The sequence below is a fragment of the Vidua chalybeata genome, chromosome 13 (genome assembly GCF_026979565.1).
Source record: "Vidua chalybeata isolate OUT-0048 chromosome 13, bVidCha1 merged haplotype, whole genome shotgun sequence".
NCBI lineage: Eukaryota > Metazoa > Chordata > Aves > Passeriformes > Viduidae > Vidua > Vidua chalybeata.
In genome coordinates, this window is record NC_071542.1 from 10,499,828 (window position 1) to 10,527,384 (window position 27,557).

A 27,557-nucleotide genomic window follows, 5' to 3' on the forward strand; every position below is an offset into this window, starting at 1 on the left:
TTAAGCTGCATCTGTTTCATATGCTTTTAATTCTAAAGGAATAACAAAATGGTCTGGCTGAGATGCATGAATTTTTTTCTGTGACCAGACACAAAGCCTAGTACACAACCTTCCTGCCAACATACATTGGATGGCAGACAAAAATGACAGCCTGCAGCAAATCACACAATGGACATCTCAAAAGAAACAATGCAAAAATTTTAAAAATCTATGCCACATACTCTTGATAATTGAATTACTGGCATGCTCAGAGTTATCCAGGTAAAAGAAGGTTACAGTTCCAGCAGGCACTGGAAATAATCCTAAAATGGTAGAACCTCCACTCACAGATACAGAAATATGTGCAAGCCTGCGTGACTAGTTAAACTACAGCTAAAACCACTGTGACCTGATGAAGAAAAGACATCTTAATTTTCTACCTATGAAAGTGTTCAACTAAGCCCTACCTGACTTATGATTTATATCATTTAATTCAGTTTCCCTACACTTTTTCTTGGGTTTGTGATAATTCCACTTAGATAAAGATCACTAAAAACTAGCTAAAGCAGCTGACGTGACTGGGATAGAGTCAAGTTAATTAAAAATGGTCTTAAATGCTTCAGTGTTATGCATTGAATAACAAGTGTCTAGAGTCAACCATTTCTTCCCACACGAAACACTTTCATTTTAAGAACACTCACAGAAAATGGCAACAATTTCCTTTGACAAATACTTCTTTAAAAAAAAAATATCTTGTTTAACAAATAGTGCCATTTGAAAATCAATTATGATATTAGCAAATCAAAAATCAAAGAAGATATAAACAGATCCATGCAAAAAAATGTGTCAGTACAGCTCTTTCAGTAAACCTTCACTGTGCTTTTGCTAGTTTATTTATTACTTGTTCACTGAACACAACAGAGTGTACTATAAAGGAAGCTTTTTTTGCTGGTACCTCCCTGCACTACTTTCTGTGAATATGTAACAGTGAAACAAAGCTCACACTTATGATCAACATTAACATACTAGCAGAAGTTTCTATATCTAAACTAGGTTAGCAGAAGCTTTGAAATAAAAATGAAAATAACAAAACCCCATTAGGATTGTTTGTGCTTAAAAGCTTTACTGAAGTTTTAATTAAAATGTATGTATGCACGTTATTATATAAATATATGTGTAAAAATCTTAAAACCAGATGCAGACAGGCTCTTTTAAACAATCTTTTGATTATGTAATTCAAGAACATAGAAATACAGTCGAACAAATCCTGAATCCAAATTGTAATTAGCCCTCACTGCTAAATGCTTTATAATGAATCACAATGTTACCACCATTTTCAGGTAAGCCAAGGCTGCTTCATGTTTTACAGCTGTCACAGCTGAAATGTGTTCTGTGAGGGCATTGTTCCCAGAAAGACACCTGACTGCAAATGCTGCAATTCATCAGTACCACACTCATATGTCTTTACAACTGAGCAATTGTCAATGTATCTTTATCTTAGAAAATCTATTCTCAAATACTGACTCGAAAAAAAATCAGTTTAGTGCTAAAACCAGAGAATAAAATCAGAAAATTTACAGTGATGATCTCCAGTAGCAAACTATTACAAGACAAGGATAATAAGAATCTATTAGATTTTAACAGCAATTCAGAAAGATGTCAGAAATCTTCACAAAAGCCTCTTACATCAATTACATCACAATCCAATGCAATCTTAACACCAACATACAACATACCATGTCAGAGGGAAATATGCTTATACATAAAGAAACTGATACACAAGTCTGGAAATGGCTCATTTCTAACCTATATAATACTAAAAGTTCAAGAAGACCCAAGCAAAATGGGTAATAAAAGCCAACCTCAAGTGTAATTTCTTTGCCTTCCCTTCATAGACATTGGCTTTGCTGGAGCTTTTTTCTTTGTTTCCCACTGACACTACACAGTGTGTCCAGACTGGGGCTTAGAAGGGGAACACAACTCCTGTGGTCACAGCAGCCACCCACATCTCACAGAAACTGCTCCACTACACAGCAGCTGTAATTAGAAAGGTTTTACTTATTTACTTTGGTATTACTGCTGATAAACACTCTGGGACACAAATGAGCAAACCTCAACTGAGGAATATCAGAGGAAACTGCAGAATCTCCATTCTTGGAGGGTTTTAAAATACAAAGCCCAGTACAAGCAGTGTGGGCCCTAATTTTAGCAGGAGATTGGACAAGAGACCTGCAGTACTACTCTTCCTATTTTAATGAGTCTAGGATTCCACAACAAAGCTATTTTTCTTGAAACAATCCCTTCAAACAACTACACAAAACACATTTCCTTATTAGGGAGATACTTACACATTTGTCTCATAACTTGTGAGTCTTTAAAGGTATACAAAATGGTGTAAATACATTTCATACACAATAAAAATGACAACTGGACAATATCCATGACCTTTAAAATATATTATATGGTACAATACAGTCTCACTTCTAGTTCTGTTGCAGGTACCTTAAAACATGGCTCTGCATAGCATCTGTAATAATCACGTTGCTAAATGGTTGATCAATTGACTATTAAAATACACTTGTCTGTGTTTTAAATTACTTTTTGAAGAAAATATGTATATTCTCTTTTAATAAGCTGAAGCAAGATGTAAGTTGACGTTAAATCAATAAAGTAATAAAAACATCAGTATTTCATTGCACTCAGTGACCAGTATCGGAGTAGTCTAAATATTTCATAAGGCTATGAAATCTATCTCCTCACTACTAATTTTTCAAATACCACAATGATTTAGTAACATTTAACATGTAGACAAAGGAAGTGACATTAGATGATTTTCCACAAAGTAGGAAAAGTCATCATCAGAGGTGAGATCCACACTTAGAAATAAGTCTTTTTAACTAACATTTAAAAAGAAAAAAAAAAAAAAGTACAATTGTTTACATCACTATATGAGTTTTAAATGGTAACATTTCTTTAAATCGCACATTTACTTAATACAACAGAGAAGGAGAATTTACTAGAGGAAAAGATGCTAAATTCTCTATGCTGATAATTTTGAAGATTAGGACTGTACTCAAAGCAGAAACTAGATGGGAAAAATATTCAAAAAGTTGCACAAGGTTTTTAACATTACATTTATACTGACTTTATAAATATTGCCCCAGCAAAATTTCTAAAAAAGCTTTTTAACACCACAGACTGAAATTCATAAATCAGCAAAATTTAATTTTCAATATTTGGGGGTTAGGGACTTAATATAGTATTAAAACTAACAATTCACATTTAATTTTGAAGTCTTGAGCTCTGTAAATAACTTCCCAATACCTGTCTGAGGAAAGCTAGCTTGTAAATCTTAAGCATTCCAGACACTAAAATTCCATAATTGCTTACATTCCAGGCCTAAAAAGGGAGATTTTCTTCCATTCTGCCTGGAAGGCCAATCCTAGATCACCAAGATTGGTTGTTTCATTAGGGAAACTCTTCTATTTAGAGGCCTGGCACTTGAAAAGATTGACCCGATACAAAAGGAAAAACAAAATTACTCACTTCAGATGAAATTACTTTCCCATGAAAATAATTCTTTTACTTCAGTGCTAACCAGAAAAGCAGAGGAATTAGAATGAAGATGCCTAAATTTGTCACATAAGGGTTAGTGTCACAGAAGTTAGCCTGGCTCGGTCTCTTTGCACCCCTCCCTTCAGGAATTTATATACATTGCTAAGTTTCCCCCTAAGCCTTCCATCCCCAGGCTAACCAGTCCCAGCTCCCCATCCCTCCTCATGGGAGACATGCACCAGCCCCCAGTCACCTTCGTGCCACTCCCTGGGCTCTCTTCTGTTCATGTCTCTCCTGTACTGAGAGCCCAGAACTGAACACAGTACTCCAGGTGTGGTGTCACCAGCACTGAGTAGAACAGAAGATTCACCTCATTTTCCTCCAGCTAATCTAGTAATTTCTTTACTACCCCTAGAAATGTTCTTTATAATGTTATATCATATAATTTTAATCAGAATTCAGGACTAATTCCCTTTACAATTACAACTGACTGTCCAAACATAAACAAAATTCACTATTACCTTGGACAGCACCAGTTTTGATGGACAAGAATTCAGTCCTCAGTTAGTGACTGCTGAGTTTTCAGGGTTCATCTACTGGCCTTTGAAACTTTACTCTGCTGCAGATTTCTTATATAACTTTCAGCAAGCCACTTTCAATGTCCTATTTGATAAGAAAGATGAACAAGTTTGAGTCTGGTATGCACTGCTAAAACATCAAACATACACAAAATACCTGGTTTAGGAAATTACCTGACTAATCTCACCAGGGCAGCAGAGGAGCTGCAGATGTCTGCACCCACATTCACAGTGACTTCTGCTGCTACCAGAACACCCCTGTGCCACAGGCAGATCAGTGTCTCTGCTCACCCCAGCAAACAGGGTGAGCCTGTTTATATCTTCTTGAGTTACTCTGATGTTACTCCACAGTACAGAAAAATGGGATGAGACTGGAGTGGAAAGGGAACATTTGAAAGCCATGGACACTCAATTGCTCTGTAAGATACATTAATAGTTCAGCTAACTTGCCTGTGCACCTCCTTCCTATTGACTTCACCAAAACCGAGGCACAAAAGTGGATCTTAACAAGTAACTAACTTCTCAGTGGCCATGAAAGAGAATAAGTGATTATTAAACAAAATTGTGAGCACTTTGAAAGACTAAGGTAGATCACTACTGGAAGGGCTATAATAGTAAGGCCTCTCCCTTTTGTTATATTGTCATAGGAAAAAAAAGTCATATCTTGGCAAAAAAAAAAATCAAGGTAACAGCTGCAGTGACTTCAAAATTATTGTCATTAAAACAGGCTCCCTGAGGTCAGAAGTGTTAATCAACAGCTGAGGTGATTTATTGTCCCTTCTTGACAAATAATCACTTTCTATTTGTTTTCATATTCTTGTTTCTATATACTAATAAAGTACCAAACTCTAAAAGGAAATATGATTATACTGGAATGGAACCACTAGATTTTATAAAAATCAGGCAAATGTTTCCACTGGGTTTAGATTTTTGGGTTTAAAAAAATACCCACATTCCTGTGTTCAAAAACACAGATACATTTCTATTTCTAAACACTGTACTTCAAACTGAGCAACACATAAAAAATGGATTCTGTAAACAAGAATCTACTTTCAAGACTGTAACTTGATGAGTAACACAGACTTTCAATTTTAAAGAAACCACATTAATTGTCCTTATAAAGAAACACTAAAGTAAAAAAGGAAAATTACTCAGGAAAGCTAACAGGCAACACACAATGACAGTAAGATAGTTCACTTTATTAAGTGAACTGTGCATAGGCAATTATACAAAGATTCTATACAGCCATATCCATTTGTAGACACTAAATCCCTCAGCTAGGTCTCAAGAGGAACTCTCCTCTTTGCTTAGATAGTCTCACACAGCTCTTTCACATCCACATTACAAGAGAAAGCTTTGTGGAAATCATGGCACGTGACAGAACTGTTCCCATCCTCTGATGTGTCTGCTGTACCTCATTAATTCAGGATTTCTGAGTACAGCATGTTCCAAACCTCCTCTCCTTAATGTTAACAGACACAAGAGACAGCCCACCATCTTTTCCTAAGCATTTAAACTAATTGTAGAGAAAAATATATCAGAGTGGTGTCACTGAAAACTGGGAATGCAAACTTTCAAGTTTTTGCTCAGTTATTTTCCTCTGAATTATTTCACAACAAAAATAAGGTTTTCCTACCTTGATGAATGCGGAATGACCTAAATCCAGAAAAAGCACATGAGCCCATGAAAACAAAACAAATTAAGGAGTAAAAAAGGCAAGGATAGGAAAAGTTATGGTTGTGGTTGGTGCAGACTGACAAGAAGGATTAAGAGAATATTGGTTGCATAAAATTGTGGCTGTAGATGCTTGAAGGAAAACAGTAATTTCAGGAAGGGAGAAGAGAGAAGAAACTGGCTACCCTGAAGGAAAAAAACGCTGGGTAACATTCAGAAAGAGAGCAAGTTAGAAGCAACATCAACTCAATAAGGTTGAAAAGAAAAGTTAAAACACTGGCCACGAGAAAGAAGAGACGGCTAGACTGAAAGAATAAAATTCAAGGTCTGATCCATCGGGACAGCAAAAACAAGGGGGTAAAAGAGGCTACAATGCAAGACATACTGAAAATGGGATCCAGATACCAGAGAAAGGAGTAGAAAAAGAGTGGCTGTCATTAGTATAAGAAAATTGACAAATCAAACCAAGATGGATTATCAGCAGCTCCTTTAAATACCTTGTAATACTGTTCACAGCTTAATCAAATTGACTTATCAATATATTAGCAAGATATATGTTTAGAGTTGATCAAAGTTCACACTTAATTTTTAATTGCTTTAACATTTTGGGTTTGTGCAAAACAAACTGAAAGTATTAGTAACAATTTATGTTGACAATTAAGACTTTGCAGTGTACCATAAGCTTAATTCCAAAGTCTATGGTCACATGGATTATGTGTTTAAAATATTTACAATACTGACTGGCTGCTGCAGAACTGGCAGATGCACCAGCTTGTATTTTAGCAGTAGCATCTTTACTAGTATAAATTATTGTGGCAGCCTTAAGTCTTTTGAGATTCCATTTATTCCACACACATTTCCTTGGTTTTAGACCTAAAATTAAAAAAAAATTAATTTAGAAAAATGTTTATGTGAATTTTGAAAACCACCCTGTGAATATCCCCAAATTAAATTAAAATTGCTTTATTTCCTGTCTCAAATGTACAAGTTTTTATGCCACTGTCAACTTTAAGCATGAGATCCAAGTCTGTTAACTGAAATAATTACATTCATATACTTAAAGTCAACCAGAACAGTTTTTGCTATCTCCCTTCTGCTTCTGCTTGGGTTTGCACATGGGTGAATATCCTTACTTTGTGGTTGTTCCAGTTCTGGTAATTTAATACATTTGCATATGTTTTGTTGAGGTTGGGAATTATTCTCGCAGCAATTCTTAATTTACTTTATTCTGTGGTTTTCAGTCTTCATTCCACTCGAATTTTACACAGCTCCCACACCGTAGGTTTCATGCAGACACAGACTCTGTGCCACAGCAGTGGTCTCCTAGAGTTCTGGGATTTTTTCTGGTCTGACTAAATTTCACTTAAATCCTTCCATTATCTGTTTATAGTGGTTACACATTACAGAGAATGCTGTGGGCTTATCCAGCTCTTCCAAGTTAAAGGCCCTTTAGGAGTTTGGAGCATGTATAACTTTGATGTATATAAACCTTCTCTAAATTAAATTTTTCAGGGTGATCTTTTTCTACATACAATTTTCTCTGTCTGTAACTAAAAAGAAAATTCTGCCCAACACACAGTGACTGACACAGAGAAGGGTTTTGAGAAAATATTTCTGTATTTTACATTTACTTCAAAAACATATTTCTTTTGCATTTGTCAATCAGTTTCAACATATAAGATAATGAAATCCACATTGTCATGAAATCTAAATAAATGAGCACTAAAGATAGAAATCTGCTCTAAATCTAAGTTTTGGAATGGATATCAAATGACATATGCAATCTAAAAATCATAAACTTTTACTGTCAAAACATGCAGGTATTTAATGGTAATATAATACTACTTCCTTTAATGGTAATATAATACTACTTCCCATAGAAATTTCTAGGACAGGTATAGTCTGAATTCTGTAGGAATATTTGTAAAAGGTGGCTTTTTTTTATAGAGAGATACCTTCAAGGCCACCTACAAACAGTTGCTTTTGCAAAAAAATTTGAGATGTTTGATTCAGTTTTGTTTTTCTTAAGGAGAAATAATGCCATGGATAGTTTGTTCAGATTCTTTTCCAGGGTACTGTTTTAAAATATTTATTCCTATTTATATACCTACAATCAGTATTAAGAAATCACCGTAATTATTATTACTGAGCAGAAAAAGCTAGCTTTGACATCAGTATTTCTAGTTCTGCATTTTCTGTGTATGTATACATGTATGGCATTACACACATAAGGCAACAGATTCTCACTGAAATGCACAGCTGGTACTCTGGACAAAATATGCCTTAGGGAAAGGAAAAAAACCTAGCCTGATACCCACTGAAAAACTAAGTCTACCAATCCCTCCTTAAAGTCATCATCAAAATATTTAATAGATTCAGGAAATACTGCCCAAAAAGCAACATAATGACTTGTGACAACCAATCAGGATACACCTGACAAAATAACACCATATCTAAAAAGTCTATGAAGAAGATTTCATATTGTAATTTTTAAAATTAATATAAAAATATTGAAGTGAACTGTCACAATTGCAATGAACTTCAGTTAGAGGAAAAAAAGTTTTTAAAAATCACATCATTTAATAATTTCATTTTGCTATTCACATACTCGCATGAGCAAAAAAAAAATCTCTTTATGACCACCCATGATAATTTCTAGCTTTTCATCATCAGTTCTAGTTGTTCTCTTTCTCAGGTACTTATATTCTGTCTTCTGGAGCCAAAAGCTGCCAATCTGGATGCAGGTACATTGGCTTATGTGTCACATTAATACTTTCATGTGCCAAAATGCAGCAGCTACCATGTATCAATGAAAATGCTACTGGTACTCTTACCTGAGAAAAAGCATCTTTAGCATGTCTGGGAACAAGAAGAAAATGTGCCACAAAATCTGCCATTCTGTCAAACAAGTGCTCTTGGTTAGGCTTCAAAGGGGGAAAAATCAGGGCAAAGATACCTACATAAATTCAGACACGGCTGTGAGCAAAATAGTGATGCACAACATTGTCAAACTCACAGTTATCTGAGGTGAGGCACTGCCAACACAAAGGAGCAGCACCAAAACACATATTCCTCAATTAGTGCCCTCTCTTACTCCAACACATCCTTCTTCTAAACATTTTAACAACTTCTAAGTGTTTAATCGCTTTTGAGTATATTGAAGTAGTTCCTGATTCAGAACAGCATTGAAAAACATGCATTATCTGAAGCATTTGTTAAGTTTATCAGCCAACAATTAAGACAGAATCTAAGTGATGCACTGAACTAAAGCCAGTGCACATAGTCACAGCCTCCTGCCACAGGAATATTTTCCTCCTCTTCTTAATAAAGAACATAGTGATCATCTGAGGCAACAGAACCCACACACTTTTGATTTATGCTCTTAACCTAAACATTCCAAACTCACACCTTTTATAAATTTTAGCACCATTACACAAAGTAAGCGAAGTAAAATAAACAGTCAATTTCATCTAAAAGTTTATTTTGAGCTTCATGATATAAACCTGCTAACTAAACACATTCTTCATACACTCAACTACAGCTCCTTAAAGTTACATGAAAAGGTAATCTTGGGCCTACAGCTGATGCACTTGAGCTGCATGAGTAAAATACTTGCATTTTTGTACTTGTGGCAGATGCAGATTTTTTGTTTGATAATAACAGCTATAAGAACACTTGAAATTAATTTATATGTTAAACTTCTAGAGAAACCATGACCACAAAGAATCCTGAAGCACTGCAATAGATTATTCTGGGAGAAACAGACTTCTCCAGACTTGGAGAACAATTTTCTATCAAAACAAAAAAATATTCAGTACAATGAATGCAGGGATTTAAAACTCCTAAAACCACAAAGCAAATCACAACTAGACAAAGGTAAAACATACAAGGATTTTAATTTGAAACATGCTCCACAAGCATATAGGAACTTCTTTCAGCTTGCAGAAGTACTGAAGGGAAAAACTTGCAGGGGGAATGTTTAGCTTTTACTGAGAGAAACAAAAGCAGCTTCTTTGGGTATTCTCAACATCAGGCTGTCAAAATACAGGGATTGATTTGCATTTGCCAGATACCTGCAAGTCTCTCAGCCTATTACTGATTTTTCTTTTCAATTTTCAGTAAACCTAAAACTAAAAGTCTAAACATCTAAAGTTTAAACCACAAAAATGTTTTTTGTTTGATACAAAATTACTAAGGCATCCGGTCACACCTGTTGTATTAAATCTACAACATAATAAAAAATATGCAAGAACAGAAATATTGCAAATAACCACTATTAAAAAAGTAGATAAAGACATTGGACTATCATGATCTAGGAGGCAAGCACTGATCCTAAGCTGTGCCAAAACTGTGTGAAGAAGTGCTAATAGGATTTCCATATTGCTTGCATCTTGCTTGTCTTGCTTGCATCTTTAAGCACAAATAAACAAAAATGTTATCAGTCCACCAAAGGAGGCATTTCAGAAAGCATCATCAGTTTTTGTCAGTGTATTACAAATGTCTCTAAGAGGAATAGCTGTAGATTATAAACTCATATAAGACTTTTACCCAGGGCAAGCAGTAAGCTCTACAGCCATTCTTTGGGTGCCAAGACATTGGGTTTTATGGGAAAAAAAAATACATTTAATATTTTGTAGGACTAGTGATTACTTCTGTACATTGTCAAATTCAACCAGCATGCTTCTGGATGTGCTTTTAACACTTTTCCTCAAAAATATTGCATTTACCCACACATGTTTTGTGGCAAGCGCTACCAACAGCTCAGTGTTCAGACACAGAGTTTATTAAGGCAGCTCAACCACCTGAATTTTATATCTATCCTTCACTCTGCACAACTTGTTTTTATCAGCTTGACAGTATCTGGACTTGGACAAATGACAGGAATTAGGTTTCTTTCATTTATAAATGTGAAGCAGTCAAAATTCACTCAGAATATTTACAGTAGTCTTAAGTCTTATCAGCTAGTACCTATTGTGAAATTCAATCAGTGTAATTTTATTTGATGACAGATTAATTTGCAAAAAATAATAAAATATTTTTATTAATAATAGCAACTTAATATGCAAATGTCGTGGTTTGACATGGAAGTGAATTTTTTCCAGGAAGTTGGGTCAAACCCAGTGGTCAGGTTTGGATATTGGCACCTGGAGTGACCACTGAAAGTATGGACACGCCTCTGAGAACACAGGGGGTTAAAAGCAAGAACTCCCAGGGGAACTGTCTCTTTGGTTCCGGTCGTCAGAGAGTGCAGACTCCCCCCCTGCCCAGCCATGGGCTGGGTGGGAGAGGGGAAGCCACGCGGCCTTGTCCAGGTAGGCCGAGGGGCTGAGGGTCTGGAACCCAGCCAGCTCCTGGACGGAAGGGTGGAGAGAAGCAGAGATGCCTTTGTTCCCCCCCCACAGAGGGAAGGTGACAGAGAGCCTGGCGGCACCTGGAAATCTGCCGGCAGAGGAGAAGGAGAAAGGGGGGGGATGATGTCCAGCGTGGGAGACAGAACGCCGGACCGAGATATCAGCCGTCCAGGGAGTCTGAACTTTTAACCCTTTCCAGGAAATGAGGGCTTTGTAAAATATTACTCCTCCTTGATTTGTAGTGGAAGAGAGATAGTCCAGGACCTGAGATGTTAGAAGAAGAAATATTTAGGTGGGAGGAGATGATGAAGTAGCTTTTAGCTGGACTTTTCTTGTTAGCCATGGACTGAACCAAAATCTCCTACAATAGAGACTGCATTTTAGGGGGATGCAGTGGTGACCCAAGGAGACCTGCTTCAGCTTCTAACAGCACAGGAATGGCAAGAACCGAAGAAAGCTGAGGAGGGAATGGTGATACCCTCTGTCTTCGGGAAGAAGATGATTCCTGTTCTTGGACCCTCGGCCCCAGGGGAAAATGGGGGGGACTGTAGTCCCAGGATGAGAAGCTGAACTGTTGTATCTTTGGGTCCGTGGCAAAGCATCCTTAAAGGAGCCCTATGGGCAGTCTGTCCATGCTAGTGGTGAGAGCACTGTGACATGGAAAGGAGAGTGTCACACTGGCAGATTTTCTCTGGGCAGTTGCCATGTGTGACAGGGAAACACAGGGTGTGGCAACTGTGTTTCCTGGGGGGTCTATGGCACAGGAGAGGCTCCTCTCTCCCTTGATAGACTGAGTATTGATTATCTGAAGGGTGGTAATTTGATCAGGAATCCCGGGTGATGTTTCATGGTGGGTGTTTTTGGAATTGGGAGGAGGAGAGGTGTTTTAAAAGGTCTTCATCCTGGATTTAGTTTATGTGTTTTCTGTATTAGTAGTAGTTTAATAAAGTTTTTTTTTCCTTTGTTATTAAGCTTGGGCCTGCTCTGCTCTGTTCCTGATAACATCTCACAGCATTTATTTAGGGAAGGTGCATTTTCATGGGGGTGCTGGCATTGCGCCAGTGTCAAACCATGACAGCAAAAAAGGTGAAAAGTCAAAATTTCACAGAGATTATTTTATGTTGGTGATAACAATGATCTGGTGAATATTGGGAATCTGTCCCTCTTTATAGATATTTCTGTACCAATATCATGCTACTGATCCTACAGCCTAAAGGAAGTATTTTTTGATAGCTAACTATGAAATTAAAAAAAAATTATATTGAGAATTCAATTTTTATTGTAAAATAAATCAGTTATGGTTTCATTTATACTCTAAGTAGGTATAGTTATCTAGTCTGTATTTTATTTACATCAAGCATTTACATGCTAAAGATAAATTTGAATGAAAGCTTACAAATTTCCAATTCAAGTTAAAATTATAAAACAGTGTAGAACCTTGGCCTTTCACAGAGCCTTGAAGTCTACCCCAAACTGAACTTGCCATGAAGAAAGGTACCTTGACCTAGAAGTCACCAACCTGCTCAGGAACAGGGATCTCTGCCTGAAGCAGATCACAAAGACAGCAGACACATAGCTCAAAATCACCCCTGTTTTTTTCAACTGTTATTTAAAATCCTGAATTCAGGATTTTTCTCATTTGCCTTTTCTAAAGTATTTAAAGCCATAGCTAATTCCCACTGAAGTTGAGTAAAAAAATCCAAGAATTTACATTTTTTATGGTGAAGTCAGTCATCATATTTACATAGTATTTGGAATTTCCATTACCCAATATATCTGAATTCACGTAATGTTACAAAAATTGAATGACTTAGTTTGCTGTCAGAGGTATTTTTTTGACTTCCAAGTCAAACCACATCCATAAGACAGAATGCTGTGTATTTTTTTACATGCAAGCTAAAGAAACTCACCTCTACATTTCTACCATTTGACTCCTCAGCAATGTATTTGGGAACCTGAAAAATTTATAAATACTTATTTCATAATTAATTCTATTTCACACAATGAAATAAACAGTATTTTCAGTTAAGACAATTCACATGATGAACTGTGAATATATTTTAGATAAGGAACAAAGATGTAAAACAGACACTTTAGGTGACTGTAAGATACTCTTAGAAATATAAAGAAACCAAAATAGTTTTTCAAGCTGGGATTTTTTACCTCCTAAAAAACATACAGAGATAGGTGTAATTCCATTTCTGTATCCAAGGAGAAAAAAAAAAGACAATTCGATTTTTCTTGTCTTATCCATATAAAGAATTAAAAATATTTAATACTCCTTTGCTTTTCACATTTCACATGTCTCAGTCAGTAATTTGCTCAGTAACAATGTCTTAAAAATTTAGCCAGGTTTAGCAAGAAGTAGGGGCTGGATTGATGATTTTATTGATTAAAAGCTCCAAGCAGGCAAAGACCTTACATATATCTGTATCTACACCTAAATGTGTCTATACACAAAACGTAACACACTGTACAGGCCCCCTACGTCACTGGAAGGACTGGAAGGCTTAAAAGTTACCATTTTTGGCTCATCTTTCCTTTATTAACACCACAATCTGTGGAGAACAGGCTTGCATAGACTTTTGCCTGCACTTTGTTTAGGCCTAAACAAAATGTTCCTAAAAGCCAGGCAGAACTGGGACTTGAGTTTATAGGTTTTTTCAAATGATAAATTTGACCCTTCACACTCACAGACTGAGGGAAAGCTGTAAACACTTATCTGGGCCAATGCCTGTCAGATGCTCTGTTCAAGGGCAGTAAGATGTTCCTCTAGACACACAGGGCCACACTGGCATGAGCAGACTTTTTGAGGATGTTTCTGTGCTTCACTGACATGTGTTTATTCCCTTCTGCAAGTCTGAGTGTGGTCTGATGTTCATACAGATATTTACATACAACAATAAAAGAATAATCTTTTTGTAACTTACCCACCAAAAAGTAGAGCTCAAGAGAGATACAACTCAGCCACTCCTTCTGCAACCAGTACATTGCAAAAACAGCTTTTTCTGAAAATTGTAGAAATGCAAAGATTAAATTAAGTAATCTGTGAAATTTATTTTGCATAAAGAATTGCAATACAAGTATAAATGCATTTTACATCTAAGACTCTCTAATTCTGGCAACATTGCAATGCAGACTGTACTTTCCTCCTCTCTCGTGTACTGCATTCAGAAAGGATTATATCATCTCAAAGAGCCAGAAAAACAGAAATAGACCAGGGAGGCCCATTACAGCAGACACAGAGTAATTAAAAAGACTATAACTTTTTAGTTAGAGAAGGAGATAACTCAAGAAAAAAGGGTCATTATGTTTCTAAAGAGACAAATAAAATCATGTGCAATTTAAGTTCTCGGAAAGGCCAGTAATGCCTTCCATCTGTTGAGAACAGCCTTGGAAGCACAGGAGGAAACCGTTCCTTGATCTAGCAAAGAATTTAAGCTAGCAGCTTAAATATTTGAGCAAATTGTTGGAACCAAAGGTAGTTGTTTGAACTTGATCATCAAATTGATCACTTCACTGAAATAGCTCAGTAAGCATTAAAACAGAGTAATCAGTGTGTTTTTAAGCACTCTGGTATTCCTGAAGGACATTGACATGCTCTATTTTAATAGCAGGGCAGCAAGACAAATGATTTCTTTAAAAAAAGTAAATCATTGAAATGTTATTGACTGCACTGAAACTATTAAGACACACATGCTCATTCTGTGATGCTGTGCCTTCAGGATAAAATGGTTAAGTAAAACCAATTTTAAAATGTAAACAATTCAATACTTTGCTTTGATATTACCCTAAGTTGAAGTGTTTCCATTTTTATGGTTCCTTCTCCTAAGTATCTACTTCTAAAAAAAATTAAATTTTATACTGAAATATTCCACATCTTTTCAAGCATTTTTTGTTTCTTTGTTCCAGTGGGGGGAAAAGTTCTGGTTCGAAGCTCGAAAGAGCAAATTTTCTGGTTTAAAAGATTTGAGTGAATTAATACTTGCAAATAATGTAGGCAGATCAAAAGGAATCTCCTGCTTCTTCCAAGAAGAAGATTCTGACAAATCACTGGTAACCATATTATACTGAATTCTTCAACAAACCAGAAAGGCACATATAGTCAAACATTTCCCTAGCAGTCCTAGTAGTGTAAGAAAAGAGAGAAAGGTAAAATCAGAACCAACTATTCCCCCTTTCAGCCTCATCAGAACCTTCTGCCTCAGGGTTCAGGACTCAAGCACAGTTCCAACCACAGAAAATTGCTGTACAGCACGCAGGCATTTTCCTCCATGCTATAGGTGTAAGAAAAAAGAAAGATAACAGCAGAGAGGCTGCTCTCTTAAAGATGTGCCATTTCTACAAAGCTCTTTTGCAGTGCTCAAGGGTCTTGCGAATACAAGCTACACCCAAACTCAATTCTCAATATTTACATTCACAGGGTTTTGCTCAGGACTTGCTTCCTACATGTTCACTTCTCCATGCACATGGGTAGTTAAAACAAAACCCAACTGGATTCACCAAATCTTGAGACCTTAACAATTCTTCAAAAATAAAAGGAGACTTTTGTATTTTCTGCTGACAGATATTAAGAATTGCTCTCACCCAAATGTCTTTTAAAAACCCCTTAGCTAACACGTATTAGCAAATGTTTAAACTTTAGACAACTGATAGTCAAAGCTATTAGTCTAGTATACTGAAAGAATGTTCACTGTAGGTTCTTCTAATACACAAAATACTACATATCCTTAGATGTTAAGAAACATTAAATACATGAAAGATGTGTAAAGGCACTGAATCACAGAGACAGATGTTCCATTTCCTTCTCACTACCTCCACAATATTATATTATTATTATTCATGTACTTCTAAAGTACACACTGAAGAAAAAGTTACAAATCTGCCACTATTCTCATGTATTCAGTAATTTGTTTACAAGCTGGAAGCTCTGTGAAGCTTGCAGATTAGCCGAAATTCACCCTAAAGGCTGGATATTGGGTAAATGCTGCAATGGAGCAGCATCCTCAACCAGGCCAAGGAATCCCACAGAAGAGATCCCATATTCCCTTCAGACAGAGATGAAAAAGAAGCAGAGAGGAATGCGGCAGCACAATTCCTCCAGTCGATAAATACGGTCTAAGAATACTACTGGGTGCGGGGAAAAATACAGGGTAAAAAAAAAAAAAAAATTTCTGATCTATCTTTCCTGGAGCTCTCATGGGAGCCAAAGCCGCAGCCTCACACCCCAGCGGCTTCCAGGCGGTGCCGCCTCACGGAGAGGGCAGCGCTGGGCAGGGGCCGCAGGGCAGGAAACACCTGGCGTGGGCCCAGCCGGGAACGGCGGATCCTCCCCCCCTGCCAGGTAGCTGGAAGTGGTTTCTGACCAGGTTTTTGTGTTCCAAAACACGGAGCAGCCCATGCGGGCCGTGAGGCGCCCACACCAACACAAGCGCCTCAGGCAGAGGCGGCCCGGCGGGAGCCGCGCTCAGCCCCGGGCTGTTTCCGTTCCCCGCCTCCCGCACCGGCCGAGCGCGGCACTTTCGTTCCGGGGCCTGAGAGGGCCGCGCGGGAGCCGCGGCGGGTGAGGAGCGGGCGGTGCGGGGGGGCTGGAGCCGGGCGAGGGGCGGCTGAGGAGCTCCCGCCCCACCGCGGCGGTGGCGGCAGGAGACAGGAGGCAGCGCGGCTCGGGAGCGCCGAGGGGCCGCGCTGTGCGCGGGGCGGGCTCGGGCGGGCCGCGGTCGGAAGCGGCTTTGCGCCCGCAGGGGCCTCGGTGCCGCCGCGGCGGCGGGACGGGCCCGTTGGGACACGCCCGAGCGGCAGAACCGCGCTGTTACTCCGCTGGCAGAGGCAGCGGCCGAGGGCTGTGCCCGCCGAGCGCCCTGCGCTGTCCGCCCGCAGAGGCTGCGAGCGCTGCACTCCGGAGCCGGCCTGCGCTCACCTGGCTCGGCTGGTAGCAGCGAGCAGCGGCACGGGGGAGGCCATGGCACCCCATGAGCTGCGCACAGACCCCCGAGATGCACCGGCCGACGTTCTCAGTCCTAGAATAGCAGCTGGCCTGTGGAGGGTACCCTCCACCGGCAGCGATTTACCAGGGTTTGGAGATGAGGTGCAGATGGAGTTGTTAGTCTTAAAAATATGTGTCTGAAATGAGATTTGGGTCTTAAAATTCTAGTCTGTAATTTTCTGAAGTGTACTGTGCTGTATAGTGCTGCAGCCTGGGCACAGCTATTATTCTGAGGCCACAGCGTATCCCTTGTCAGTATCCATAACAAAAGTGCTTCAGGGTGTCACCGTTGAGCGCCACACAGTGTAAGACATTACACTGAAAAGAATCAGTTTGCAGGCTGGGAATGCATGTCGAATTCCAGGGCCTCTCGCCCTCTGCTTCTTGAGGAAACTTGATAATAGCACAGGTTACTCTGAGATGTAAAGTATACTGGCTTTATCTCAGAGAAACGTGAAAGCAAATTGCACTACAAAATTTGTATGCATATTAGATTTTGCATTTCTTTGACTGGACTTCCCTGACCTTTCAAAAGTTAGACCTTGGCAGAGGCAGAGGGGAAGGTATCATAGCATGCATGAGTATTTAATTTTACCAGAAAATAACAATTTTTTCTGGGATTGATTTTAATTTGGTGTTGGAAACTTAGCTTAGTTTTTTTTTTTTTGGTTTTGTTATTTTCCAATTACATTACACTTGATTTTATTTAAACGCTTCATTTTGGATTACATTTCAGGACTTACTGTTTGTTTGTTTTTGTTAAACATGACTTTGCTACATGATTTCATAAGTGTGATCCTTGACATGAAAAAGTAAACCTCAATTAGCTGAAAGTAAATCCTGGGAATAACTTCTTTCATTGCATGTAATGCAGCACAAAGTGCCAAAGGCAGTTTATAACTACTGCAGGCTGTGCAGGCTCCTGCCTGGGGCCTGCTTTGGGATGAGAGCACCCTGAGTGATCCATCAGTCACGGGGCTTGTGACAGCACAGCAGCACTAATTCTGTCTGCCCTGGGGTGGACACACGGTCATGTTTGCCGTGCCTTGCTCACAGTACATGGTGAAAATTCCGTGCCAGCTGTAGAGGGTGAGACAACATCTGTCTTGAAGAAAGCCTGACAAAAACCCATCAGTGGTACTAATAAACACAAACTTGTGGAAGTCTAGACTGGGTCGGCGCTTACTATCTGGTACGTGGGGCACCAAAGCCCTCTTCTAGCGGTTACTTTTCAGCCTCAAGCTCTTCTCCTGGAAAATTTCGTCTATTTCACAAAGTTCTGTCCAAGAGGAATTTCATTCAGGTTATTTGGTTGGCCCATACACAATACATTTTAGGATGGAGATCTAAATTTGCCCAATTAACTTCTCTCTTACAAATTTCTATATGTAATTCCTTGTCAGTAGTCACGTTGGAGACTAATGGGATTGCTCATCCAGGTGAACATGCTTAGCAGTGTTTTCATAAACATTTAGGCACAGCTCTTAAGAAAAGAGAAATAATAGACTTCTGCAGGACTTGAGTGAGTGGGATAATGAATGTGCATCTGTGCATTAAAGATGCAGATCTCAGGTTCTTTCCAGCTGTTTTTCTGAAATCTCTTGAATCGGATGATTTTATTATTCTTTCTGTTGTAGGAAATACCTTCTTTAATGAGATGTTTTTGTTAAATGGGATAATACAGAATATTTTCCAGTAGATTAGTTCATAGTGATTGGATTTTTATTTAATAAAATTTTGTCTGTTTCAGCTAACCATGTCTTTGAATTCATCTACACTTTTAAATGAAGAAAACACTCAAGGAGCAAAAAGAAATACTGAGTGTTTGGAAAGCCTACTGCAGACTCCATCATCAATTCAAAATAATCCACTTCAACAACTACAGTTAGCATCACAGGAAGTACTGGAAAAGGCAAAAAAGAGTGGGAGATCAAAATGCCCCCGATGCAATAGTTCAAGGATGTTTTATTGTTATACATGCCTTGTTCCTGTTGAAACTGTCCCTACCAAAGAAATTCCAACTGTGAAGGTTAATATTTCTTAATGATTTTTTATAATATCTTTTGGGTTTTAGTTACTGTGGACAGAGAATAGTCTGTCTGCAGCCATTTAGTTTCTGACCCATTCTTTACAGACATTAATTTTGAACACAGCTATAAGTATAAATAAACTACAGTTAGATAAAATTACTGTTCTTACTTGAGGAATTACATGTACAAACACTGAAAATGTTCCAATCCTCACATAAACATTTATGTATCTTCTAGATGAGAATATAGGCTGAAGTCACTCAGCTTCTCATGCAACTGTGTTTTCACTTTGTTGAAAGTTTCTTTATGGTGCTCTTGCACATTCTTCAGTTTCTAATAACTCTGGCCAGAACATGTTATATTGTGAACAAAAAATTTGTCCAAAACCAAGGGCGAATTTTACATAAAATGTGACCTAAAAGACATTACTATAGACATTCCATGGTTCTGTAATTCACATAACTACTCTTAAAATATAGATAGTGTAATGCCTTTCAGCTGAGTTACTTGGGGAAACTATCAGAGAGGACTGAGACATTTTGCAAAGTCAGTTAGGATCAAAGATGCATTTTGAAGACTCTGGAGTTTGAAAGCATCATAAAAATACTTTAGAAGTACTTTTGAAATTTGACCTAGTAAACTTAGGTATATTTTCATTGAAATAGTCATTTTCATAGTTGGCTGAATACCTAATAGAGATAAGTATTCATATTTAGAACCATTATATTGCTCAAATTAACACCACATCCAGTTTACCTTATTGATTCTATTTCTGGGGATTTTACCACACTACTGCTAGCAGCATTCCAAAGTGCATCATTGCTTACTTAGCTATTTGGATAAACTTAATGTAACAGGTGCTTTTTCTAACTTGTCTCTAGTTCTAAACCTACCAAAAATTATCAGATATATTTTAATTACACACCCATAGGAATTTCTTCCAAATTTTGAATAAGTTTTTATACAGATATTTATAAATATGATGATAAATACTGCTTTTTTTTTTCTTCTACTCTAGTTACCTCTGAAGATTGACATTATTAAGCACCCAAACGAAACCGACGGCAAAAGCACTGCTGTGCATGCTAAGCTCCTGGCACCTGATGATGTTACAATTTATAAATACCCTTGCATTCCAGAATATGAAGAAAAGAGACACGAAGTAAGAGATTCTCTAGAGACAGCCAGGCTTTATGCTGGGGAGGTGCAGTTTCCTCCTGCAGTGGTAGTGCCCTGCAGGGAGGAAACCACTGTTCCATTAGTGCAGTCCATCCTGTGCTCTCTCAAAGCTTAGCTCTGCAAACACACACTTCTGGACTGTAGCCTTTTCTCCAAAGCTGAGAAAGACTGCAGCACTATTTAACCACCTTGAATTTGCTATGTTCATCTTCTCACATAATGGATAATTGGATTTACTGTGTATCTAAAGAAATATTTGGCCTATAAATGAAAGTATTCAACTTGGAGCAAGTTAAACAGCAGTTGAATGTAGTGCTGATATTTAGCAGCTGCAATATTTAAACCTTCTTAAAATTGTTAACATTCACTATGACAGAGGAAAACAACTAAAATTCAAGTCTTGTCTATCATAGCATAGAGCACAAAAAAATTGAGTTATGAACTTGGACGTATATGTTCATTGAAGTGGTAAGCTGTTCTTTTTGGCCCTCCTGCCCCATATACTGCAGTGACAAGTGACATCTGAACTTCCTCAGGGCTGACACCTTTGTCTTGGCTGAAAAATCTTTTTATACAGAAGTGTTAGAGTTGGTAGTAGAGGCATGGATGTAACATTAATTAAAAATCTCAATTCATTAACATGTTTTTAATACTGATTTAATACTGGATTAGACAATAGAACATTTTTAAGAGATACTATTTCATCTTATCCTGAGTTAAATGTTTATAGACAGGGTAGAAATTTTCTATTCTTTAATATAACAATTCCTGTTGTTTTATTAAATTTTATTGACACTCAGATCTCTTTGTTTTCTTCATTCAGATAGCACTTATATTTCCTGGCCCCAATTCAGTTTCAGTAAAAGATATTGCTTTCCATCTCCAAAAGTACTCCAAGAAAGGTGTCTGTTTCAGTGATGATGACTGTTCCAGAGAGCCACTTCTTAAACAAGCAAAACTAGAAGCTGAAGAAGAAAAAAATCCAAATGAATGCATCTCAAGCAGCAGGAGTGAAGCCACTAGACTGAAGAAAATAATATTTATTGACAGTACATGGAATCAAACTAACAAGATAATAACTGATGAACGACTTCAAGGTAAAAAAATTCAAGTTGATACTGAGACATCATTGCTGCAGAAATGATTAAGGGACATGTCTGTAACAGACCTGAGCACGATGTAAGCTTGTATGTACCCCTATCTCTGAGTGTATATCAAGGCTTCAGCAGCCTGTTCCAGCAGCCTGTAAAATACTTCCTGAGCCAAAGACTCCATTACTTTTCATGTAATAGAAATTATTTTGCAAAAAGGTAGTACTAGTACTAAGAAAGCATTTACATTTATTTGTCTCACTTCTCTATTGGAGAAAATTTCCTCAGTCTCAGAGAATGGGAGCTGTCATGTTAGGCAGTACAACAGTAGTTTGAATGGCCTCTGAAGGAAGCCAGGAAGATTTTTTTTGCAGGTGGCTGCCTGCTTTCCAGAGGCCCACAGGACCATTTGTGTACATGTTGGTGGCAGACAGGCCCCAAAAAGGTAAATGAGGTTCAGCACAGGTTTGTCATGGCTTGGGTTCTCTTTCTTCTGCAGTTGTTAATGAACATTTCCATGACCTCACTACTCCAGACAAAAAGAAAATGGCTGCTTGCCCTCCACACCCTTCCCACTCTGAGAGCAGAAACTGGTAATTCTGCAAAAAGTTTTTGTCTTAGGTTCTTTACAAGAAGTTTACATTTAAGCATTCTAATTAAAACCACAAAAGACAAAACAATTTAGCAACAGCATTCCATTTGCTTTGAGATGAATAGGAATTTGAAAATACTTTCATTGCACTTAGCTGGGAGACAGGTTGTCAGGTTTATATACTATATCTATCTATCTATATATACACACACACATATATACTACTACTGCTTCACACTGGATCCTAGAAGGAATTTCACAGACTTTCTTACATAGAAGATGAATGTTGTCTTGCTATCTAGTCAGTTTATTAAAGAATCCCACATGTTAGTATGATGTATTGGCTAATTAAAATCCTGCTATAAGTATTTAGTTTAACACAAAACATACTCTATCAGCTACATTGAAGTATTACTGTAAAGATTAGAGGAATTGCATGCTGCACATTAATGTAAGGCATTTGAAACTTATTTTAAAAGGACGAATTCAAGGAAAATAACAGGCAGCCAGGGGAACTGAAAGTTTCCATGGAAGCCTATGCAAATATTACTCAAAAAATCTTAATTGGTGTTACTTTGGAGCTCTTGAACGGTGTCCAGTTTCCCCATGACAATGCTGATTTGGTGGCCTACTCTCTCCTTTCTAGAACATCTCGGTTCCAGCTGTTTTGCAGCCCCTTGAGTTCCTGAGCACCTTTCAGGATTGCTGTGATGTTTAATAGTATCATGCAAGTCAGTTTCTACTATGGGAGAATTTTACCCATCCACACATTGGGTATAACAGTGTGCACAGCCTGTGCATGCATTGCTTTCCTTAATGCTTGTCATAAAGAACATAAATTGCATTAATACCCCTTTTAGAGATTGCAGTTTTCACTTCCAAGATGAATGGGGCAGAGTTTCCTTAGGCATAAACTGATGACATTTTTATGTTGTACACACATGAAATATAGTGAACTGTTTTCATTTTTAAGTTCAATTGCAAATAAAGTCATCATCCAACAAAATATTTATCATATGCCAAAGTTCAAAAAGGAGTGTTCATAATTCCCAATAAAAAGTAATTGCCATACTTACTAAGATTAAGTTACAAGAAATATTGAATGAAAACATTAATGAAGCCAAGAAAACGTAAAGAAAAGCCTTGTGTTTTGTAAGCCTCTATTTATATAGACAGTAAATCTAGTAAATTGTGCTGCAAGAGAAAGCAAATGAGTACATCGGTCTTAAAATAAGCTGAGAGAACTTGGACAAAAAATACTTCTATATCTTGGAAAAGTGCTTAATATCTCTTTAGAAAACAAAACTAAATCAGTTAAAGACAAGAAATACATGAGAGTTGGTAATGTCTAGGATTGATTACTTCATTAAAAGTGATCCCTAGATCAGAAAACAAACAGTTGAATCTAATGTTAATGATGACTTTCTCACATGAGTGATGGAGCTTATTGGCAATATCACCATGACTGTTAAAGAAACTGATTGCTTTGGGTTTTCTTCCCTGTAAGTTTGAACTGCTTTGTATCAGCCAAATATTTTATTAGCTTATACATTAGTATTGTGGGGTTTCATATGAACAGTGCGTATTTGTCAGAAAACATTGCCTTTGGCTGTGTAGATCCAGTACATTTGAAACATGCTCAGTAAACTTTAATCCTTAACCCCCTCTGGTTTTATTTTATTTTTATGAAAGGTCCTAAAGTCTTTTGTTTGAGAGTAACCGATACTGCGCTTGTGGTAAGCTCAGTAGTCTCCGCAGTCTTCCCTTCAGTGAACTTTTGTTTGTATTCAAACCACAGCTACGTGGGAGTTTACGTTGGAGGAATCATCCCTGAGATTTACTTCACTGCTTTTAGGGTGAAAGCACTGCTGGATTTGATGGAAGTTTTCACTTTGGTTAGGGCTGAGAATTCAACTGCTGAAAACTCTCGAGGGCAACAAGCTTAATGCAGTTTCCTACTGCTATTTTAAATTTCACATGTGTAGGATTATTAGAGGTAATAATTAGACTATGTATGCTATTTTGAGGTTTTGGTTCTGAAATGCCAATAATAACATTTAAATTCAGGGACAGGCTCTCCTGTTCAGTTTTTTTTTTTAATGCTGTAATTGAGATTTCTTCTACAATGCAGGATACCATACATTACTAACTGCAAAGCAAACTAAATCCCTCTTGCAATAACACTGAAAAGAATTAAACACAGTTTGTAGGCTAAAAGTGTAGCATTACAAGTGCTGAGCTCTAGCCTGAATTTGGACCTTACCTGAATTTGGAAATTTCCCTGTCCATAACTTCCAAGCAATTCTTCGACCATATTGGTTTTTATACTGTTACCTGTATTAAACTATCCCATGAGACAGAGTATCAGATTGTGATAGAAAAAGATAACTTTACAATCTGCTTCTGATATTGTTGACAGGTGTGTATCCTGTTTTTCATGACCCAACTGCCCATCCTGTTTACCAAGTGATAACACATTAAGATGGTTTTAGTTTCGAATAGTTTGTGCATCTTAGGAAATGTAAAAACCAAGATACATGTTTAAAATTCATCTGAATAAGAGAATAGTTACAGAGACTATGAGTAGATTAAAGGTTTTCTTGTGCCATACAGACACCAAATTCCCTCTTTCATCTTAAGTGGGAATGCTTTTAGTATGTAATAAAGCTAATTACAAGATGCTGTCATAATTACTCCTGAGTAATTTCAGTGAAATTTCAGTTACTTAACAAGCATAAATGAAAAGTTCCTGACTCTTGCAAATAGTCCTCACTTCAGCAACACTAACAGTCTGAGGGATTCTGTTTTACATTTGAAAAGTATTAACTTTTCAAAAGATGAAATAATAATTTTATGAACATTGGTGAGTCTTGGTAGGAGTGGGTTTCACTCGACACATGAAGCGACTCTGCAGTTTACTGAGGGCTGTGTGGCTGTTTGAATGAGAGGATAACTGTAATTAACTGCATATATGAAGCTTATGACCTAGGACTTACAGCACTTCATCAAATTCCAAAGTGCTCCAAAAAGGAGGATAAAATTATTGCCTCAGTTTTACAGATAAAAAATGGAGGTACAGGAAGAGAAATTATTTTCATGTAGGCACTGAGCAGGGTAGCAGCAAAGTCAGAAAACAAAACTACAAAACTAAAGTCTTGTTTGACATGCTGGCCACCAATCCACATTGTCTAATCTAGGTCATCTTTTTTCCTTGACAGGGTTACTGCAAATTGAGTTGAAGACAAGGAAAACTTGCTTTTGGCGTCATCAGAAGGGAAAACCAGATACATACCTTTCCACAATAGAAGCAATTTATTATTTCCTTGTGGACTATCATCAGGAGATTTTGAAAGAGAGCTACAAAGGACAATATGATAATCTGCTTTTTTTCTTTTCATTTATGTATACATTGATTAAAGATGCAAAGTGTTGTGCAGGAAAAGAGTAAGCTGTCTGTCGGTGTATGGCACTACTTTTTTTTTTTTTTTTGTAATAATAAACTGCACAAACATAACTAGGATTTTTTTTTTGAAAGAGATTGTATTCTAAATAATGTCCAGAAGTGAGCTGCAGACCTCCTCCTGCACACTTGAGGTTGTAGAACTGCTCAGTTGTGCAGTCTGATTACAGTGACTTATTTGAAAATAGTTACATTTGCTAAATATTGCTGTACTTCAACCCACAGGCCTGATGTGCTCACTGTGATGAGCACATTTCCTGAGATGGGAGTGGAGGACTTGACCCCTCTTGCTGTAAGGAATGATCTCTTTTAAGTGTAAGAAGGAATTAGCATGCTGGCTTTTCATTGTTACTAATACTTATGTCAGATGTTTTCTTTGTGGTTACACAGCAATACTGATTTCGCCTTTGTGGCATCAAAGGCTTACTGAAATGAGCAGATGGTCTTTAGTTGCTGGGGAGAGCAGCAGCAATACAGAATGGAAGAGCATATTAATTGAATATGAATTACATACTTTCAAAATTAAATCTGGAAAATTCTTCTAGTAATAAAAAAAGTGGTCCCTTTAAACACTGTTATACAATGTATGATTTCTGCAGTACCATTCATGTACTCTTATACGAGGATTATTCTCAACTTCTTGGCTAATTTTAGACTTCTTCAAACAAATTTAGTTAAGTGTTCATTACTGTTACATATTATTTGGGGGAGCACTAACCTAAGAAATATCACTATCCATACTGTAGGCACCACATATAAAAGATGGTGGTTCCGACCACAACGTCTCTGACAAGGCTTCCTTAAACTAGGCAGGCTGTGAATCTGCTCTGTTTTTCCTTTTGCAGTAACGGGGCAGATTAGAACAGTGTAAGTAAAAGTGTACTGATGGGAGTTTTGTCATAGGTGTAGTGCTGCTGTCAGAGTCATCATGTGTGGATGTAGCCAAGCTATACCAGCACAGCCAGTGCTGGCAGAGGTAACAGACCTGAGCTTTAGAGCAGAGTTATAGAAATATATTTTAGATTATACATTGATAAAAGTTATATTCCTAAGGTAGAAAAAAAGTTTCATTACAGGTACAATATAAGATGGATAAATATTTCTGAATATTCTTAGAAATGTGTTACTTAAGACAAAATATATCTTGTCAAAGTGACAGACTGAAAAATTATAATATATTATTTTTTAAACAAAACATCCAAGTTTTTGTTATCACTTGTAGCATACTCTCTAGGAGGGCACTCAAACACCCTGGTGAACACAGAAACAGTGTCTTGGAAAATACTTCAAGAAAATGTTTTTATACTTACACAGCAGTCCATACAGGCTGAAATAGCTGATTTGTACTGTATTTTTAATGCTTCAAGATAGTGAAATCTTACTATTGCTTCAAACACAAGCTACAAATAACTCTCTTACATCATACCTCACAGTCGTATGCTTATCTGCACAAGCGCATATAAAAAGGCATTTCAGTGGGCAACAAAAACATATCCCCATTTGCAGAACAAAATGCTGGTTATATTATGAAGTTATGAAATATGCATGAACTCTAACAGCACCACAGGAAACACAGGCTTGAAGTCATAATGAGAAAGATAATTTTTATATCTACCTATATATTGAGTTAATGTGCCAAGCAATGAGAAAAATCAGCAGTCATGTCTCAGTGCTAGTGAAACAACACTGCCTACTCATTTGGTTCTTATTGCTATTGAGAGGTTATTTTGGCTTTTTAAAATTATTTATGTTACTGCCTTTGGTACGAATTTTGATAGTCTTTTGACATTTCCATCTGTTCTTGTATTTCTTAAACAAAGATTGTTGTAGTTTTTTTTTTTTAATCACACAAGTATAATAGCTTGAGAAGGAAACTTTCACCCACTTTAAACAAACAAAAATAAAATTAACTCACTGACCTAATGTTTTACAAGAACCAGAGAGAAAAAATATGGGGGGAGACGGGGAGTTACTTCCAAGACACATTTCCCTGAAAACATGTTTTTTATTTAAGAAGCAGAGGTCAGATAAAAGCTTGTATAAGCCGTGCTTCGTTACTTTTGGAAAATAGTTTCATAAGGT

General features: G+C 37.4%; 1 protein-coding gene and 2 long non-coding RNA genes across 17 annotated transcripts in view; 1 reads left to right on the plus strand and 2 right to left on the minus strand.

Annotated features, from left to right (window-relative positions):
• Positions 1-16,592, minus strand: part of LOC128794632 (uncharacterized) — a 119,922-nt gene extending 103,330 nt beyond the window's left edge. For 6 of the 14 annotated variants that reach the window (XR_008433218.1, XR_008433217.1, XR_008433205.1 and 3 more), the window contains exons 1-5: positions 16,504-16,592; positions 14,068-14,145; positions 13,048-13,092; positions 8,621-8,742; positions 4,056-4,197 (exon numbers count right to left, since the gene is read on the minus strand). This is a non-coding gene — a long non-coding RNA (uncharacterized LOC128794632). The remainder of the gene's footprint in view (positions 1-4,055; positions 4,198-8,620; positions 8,743-13,047; positions 13,093-14,067; positions 14,146-16,503) is intronic. The other 8 variants (XR_008433216.1, XR_008433213.1, XR_008433208.1 and 5 more) reach the window with 5 other exon arrangements.
• A 291-nt stretch (positions 16,593-16,883) lies between these two features.
• On the plus strand, positions 16,884-27,398 carry DTWD1 (DTW domain containing 1). 2 transcript variants are annotated; one of them, XM_053954717.1, is made up of 5 exons: positions 16,884-17,225; positions 18,874-19,152; positions 20,172-20,315; positions 21,156-21,429; positions 25,234-27,398. In XM_053954717.1, the coding sequence occupies exons 1-5, from the start codon at positions 17,100-17,102 to the stop codon at positions 25,461-25,463; spliced, it is 1,053 nt and encodes a 350-aa protein (XP_053810692.1). In that variant the 5' UTR covers positions 16,884-17,099; the 3' UTR covers positions 25,464-27,398. The 2 variants fall into 2 exon arrangements, with proteins under 2 accessions (XP_053810692.1, XP_053810693.1); XM_053954718.1 differs by lacking the exon at positions 16,884-17,225 and adding an exon at positions 17,468-18,315.
• Positions 21,211-27,557, minus strand: part of LOC128794634 (uncharacterized) — an 82,202-nt gene continuing 75,855 nt past the window's right edge. Inside the window, exon 5 of the long non-coding RNA XR_008433219.1 lies at positions 21,211-21,297. This is a non-coding gene — a long non-coding RNA (uncharacterized LOC128794634). The remainder of the gene's footprint in view (positions 21,298-27,557) is intronic.

What these genes read in the sequence shown, in the direction of transcription:
- DTWD1 (XM_053954717.1), top strand. Translation starts at nt 17,100, where the DNA reads ATGGCACCCCATGAGCTGCGCACAGACCCCCGAGATGCACCGGCCGAC. An exon ending in TACCAGGGTTTGGAGATGAG is followed by an intron (nt 17,226 to 18,873) that starts GTGCAGATGGAG and finishes TGTCTGTTTCAG; the next exon opens with CTAACCATGTCTTTGAATTC. An exon ending in AAGAAATTCCAACTGTGAAG is followed by an intron (nt 19,153 to 20,171) that starts GTTAATATTTCT and finishes CTTCTACTCTAG; the next exon opens with TTACCTCTGAAGATTGACAT.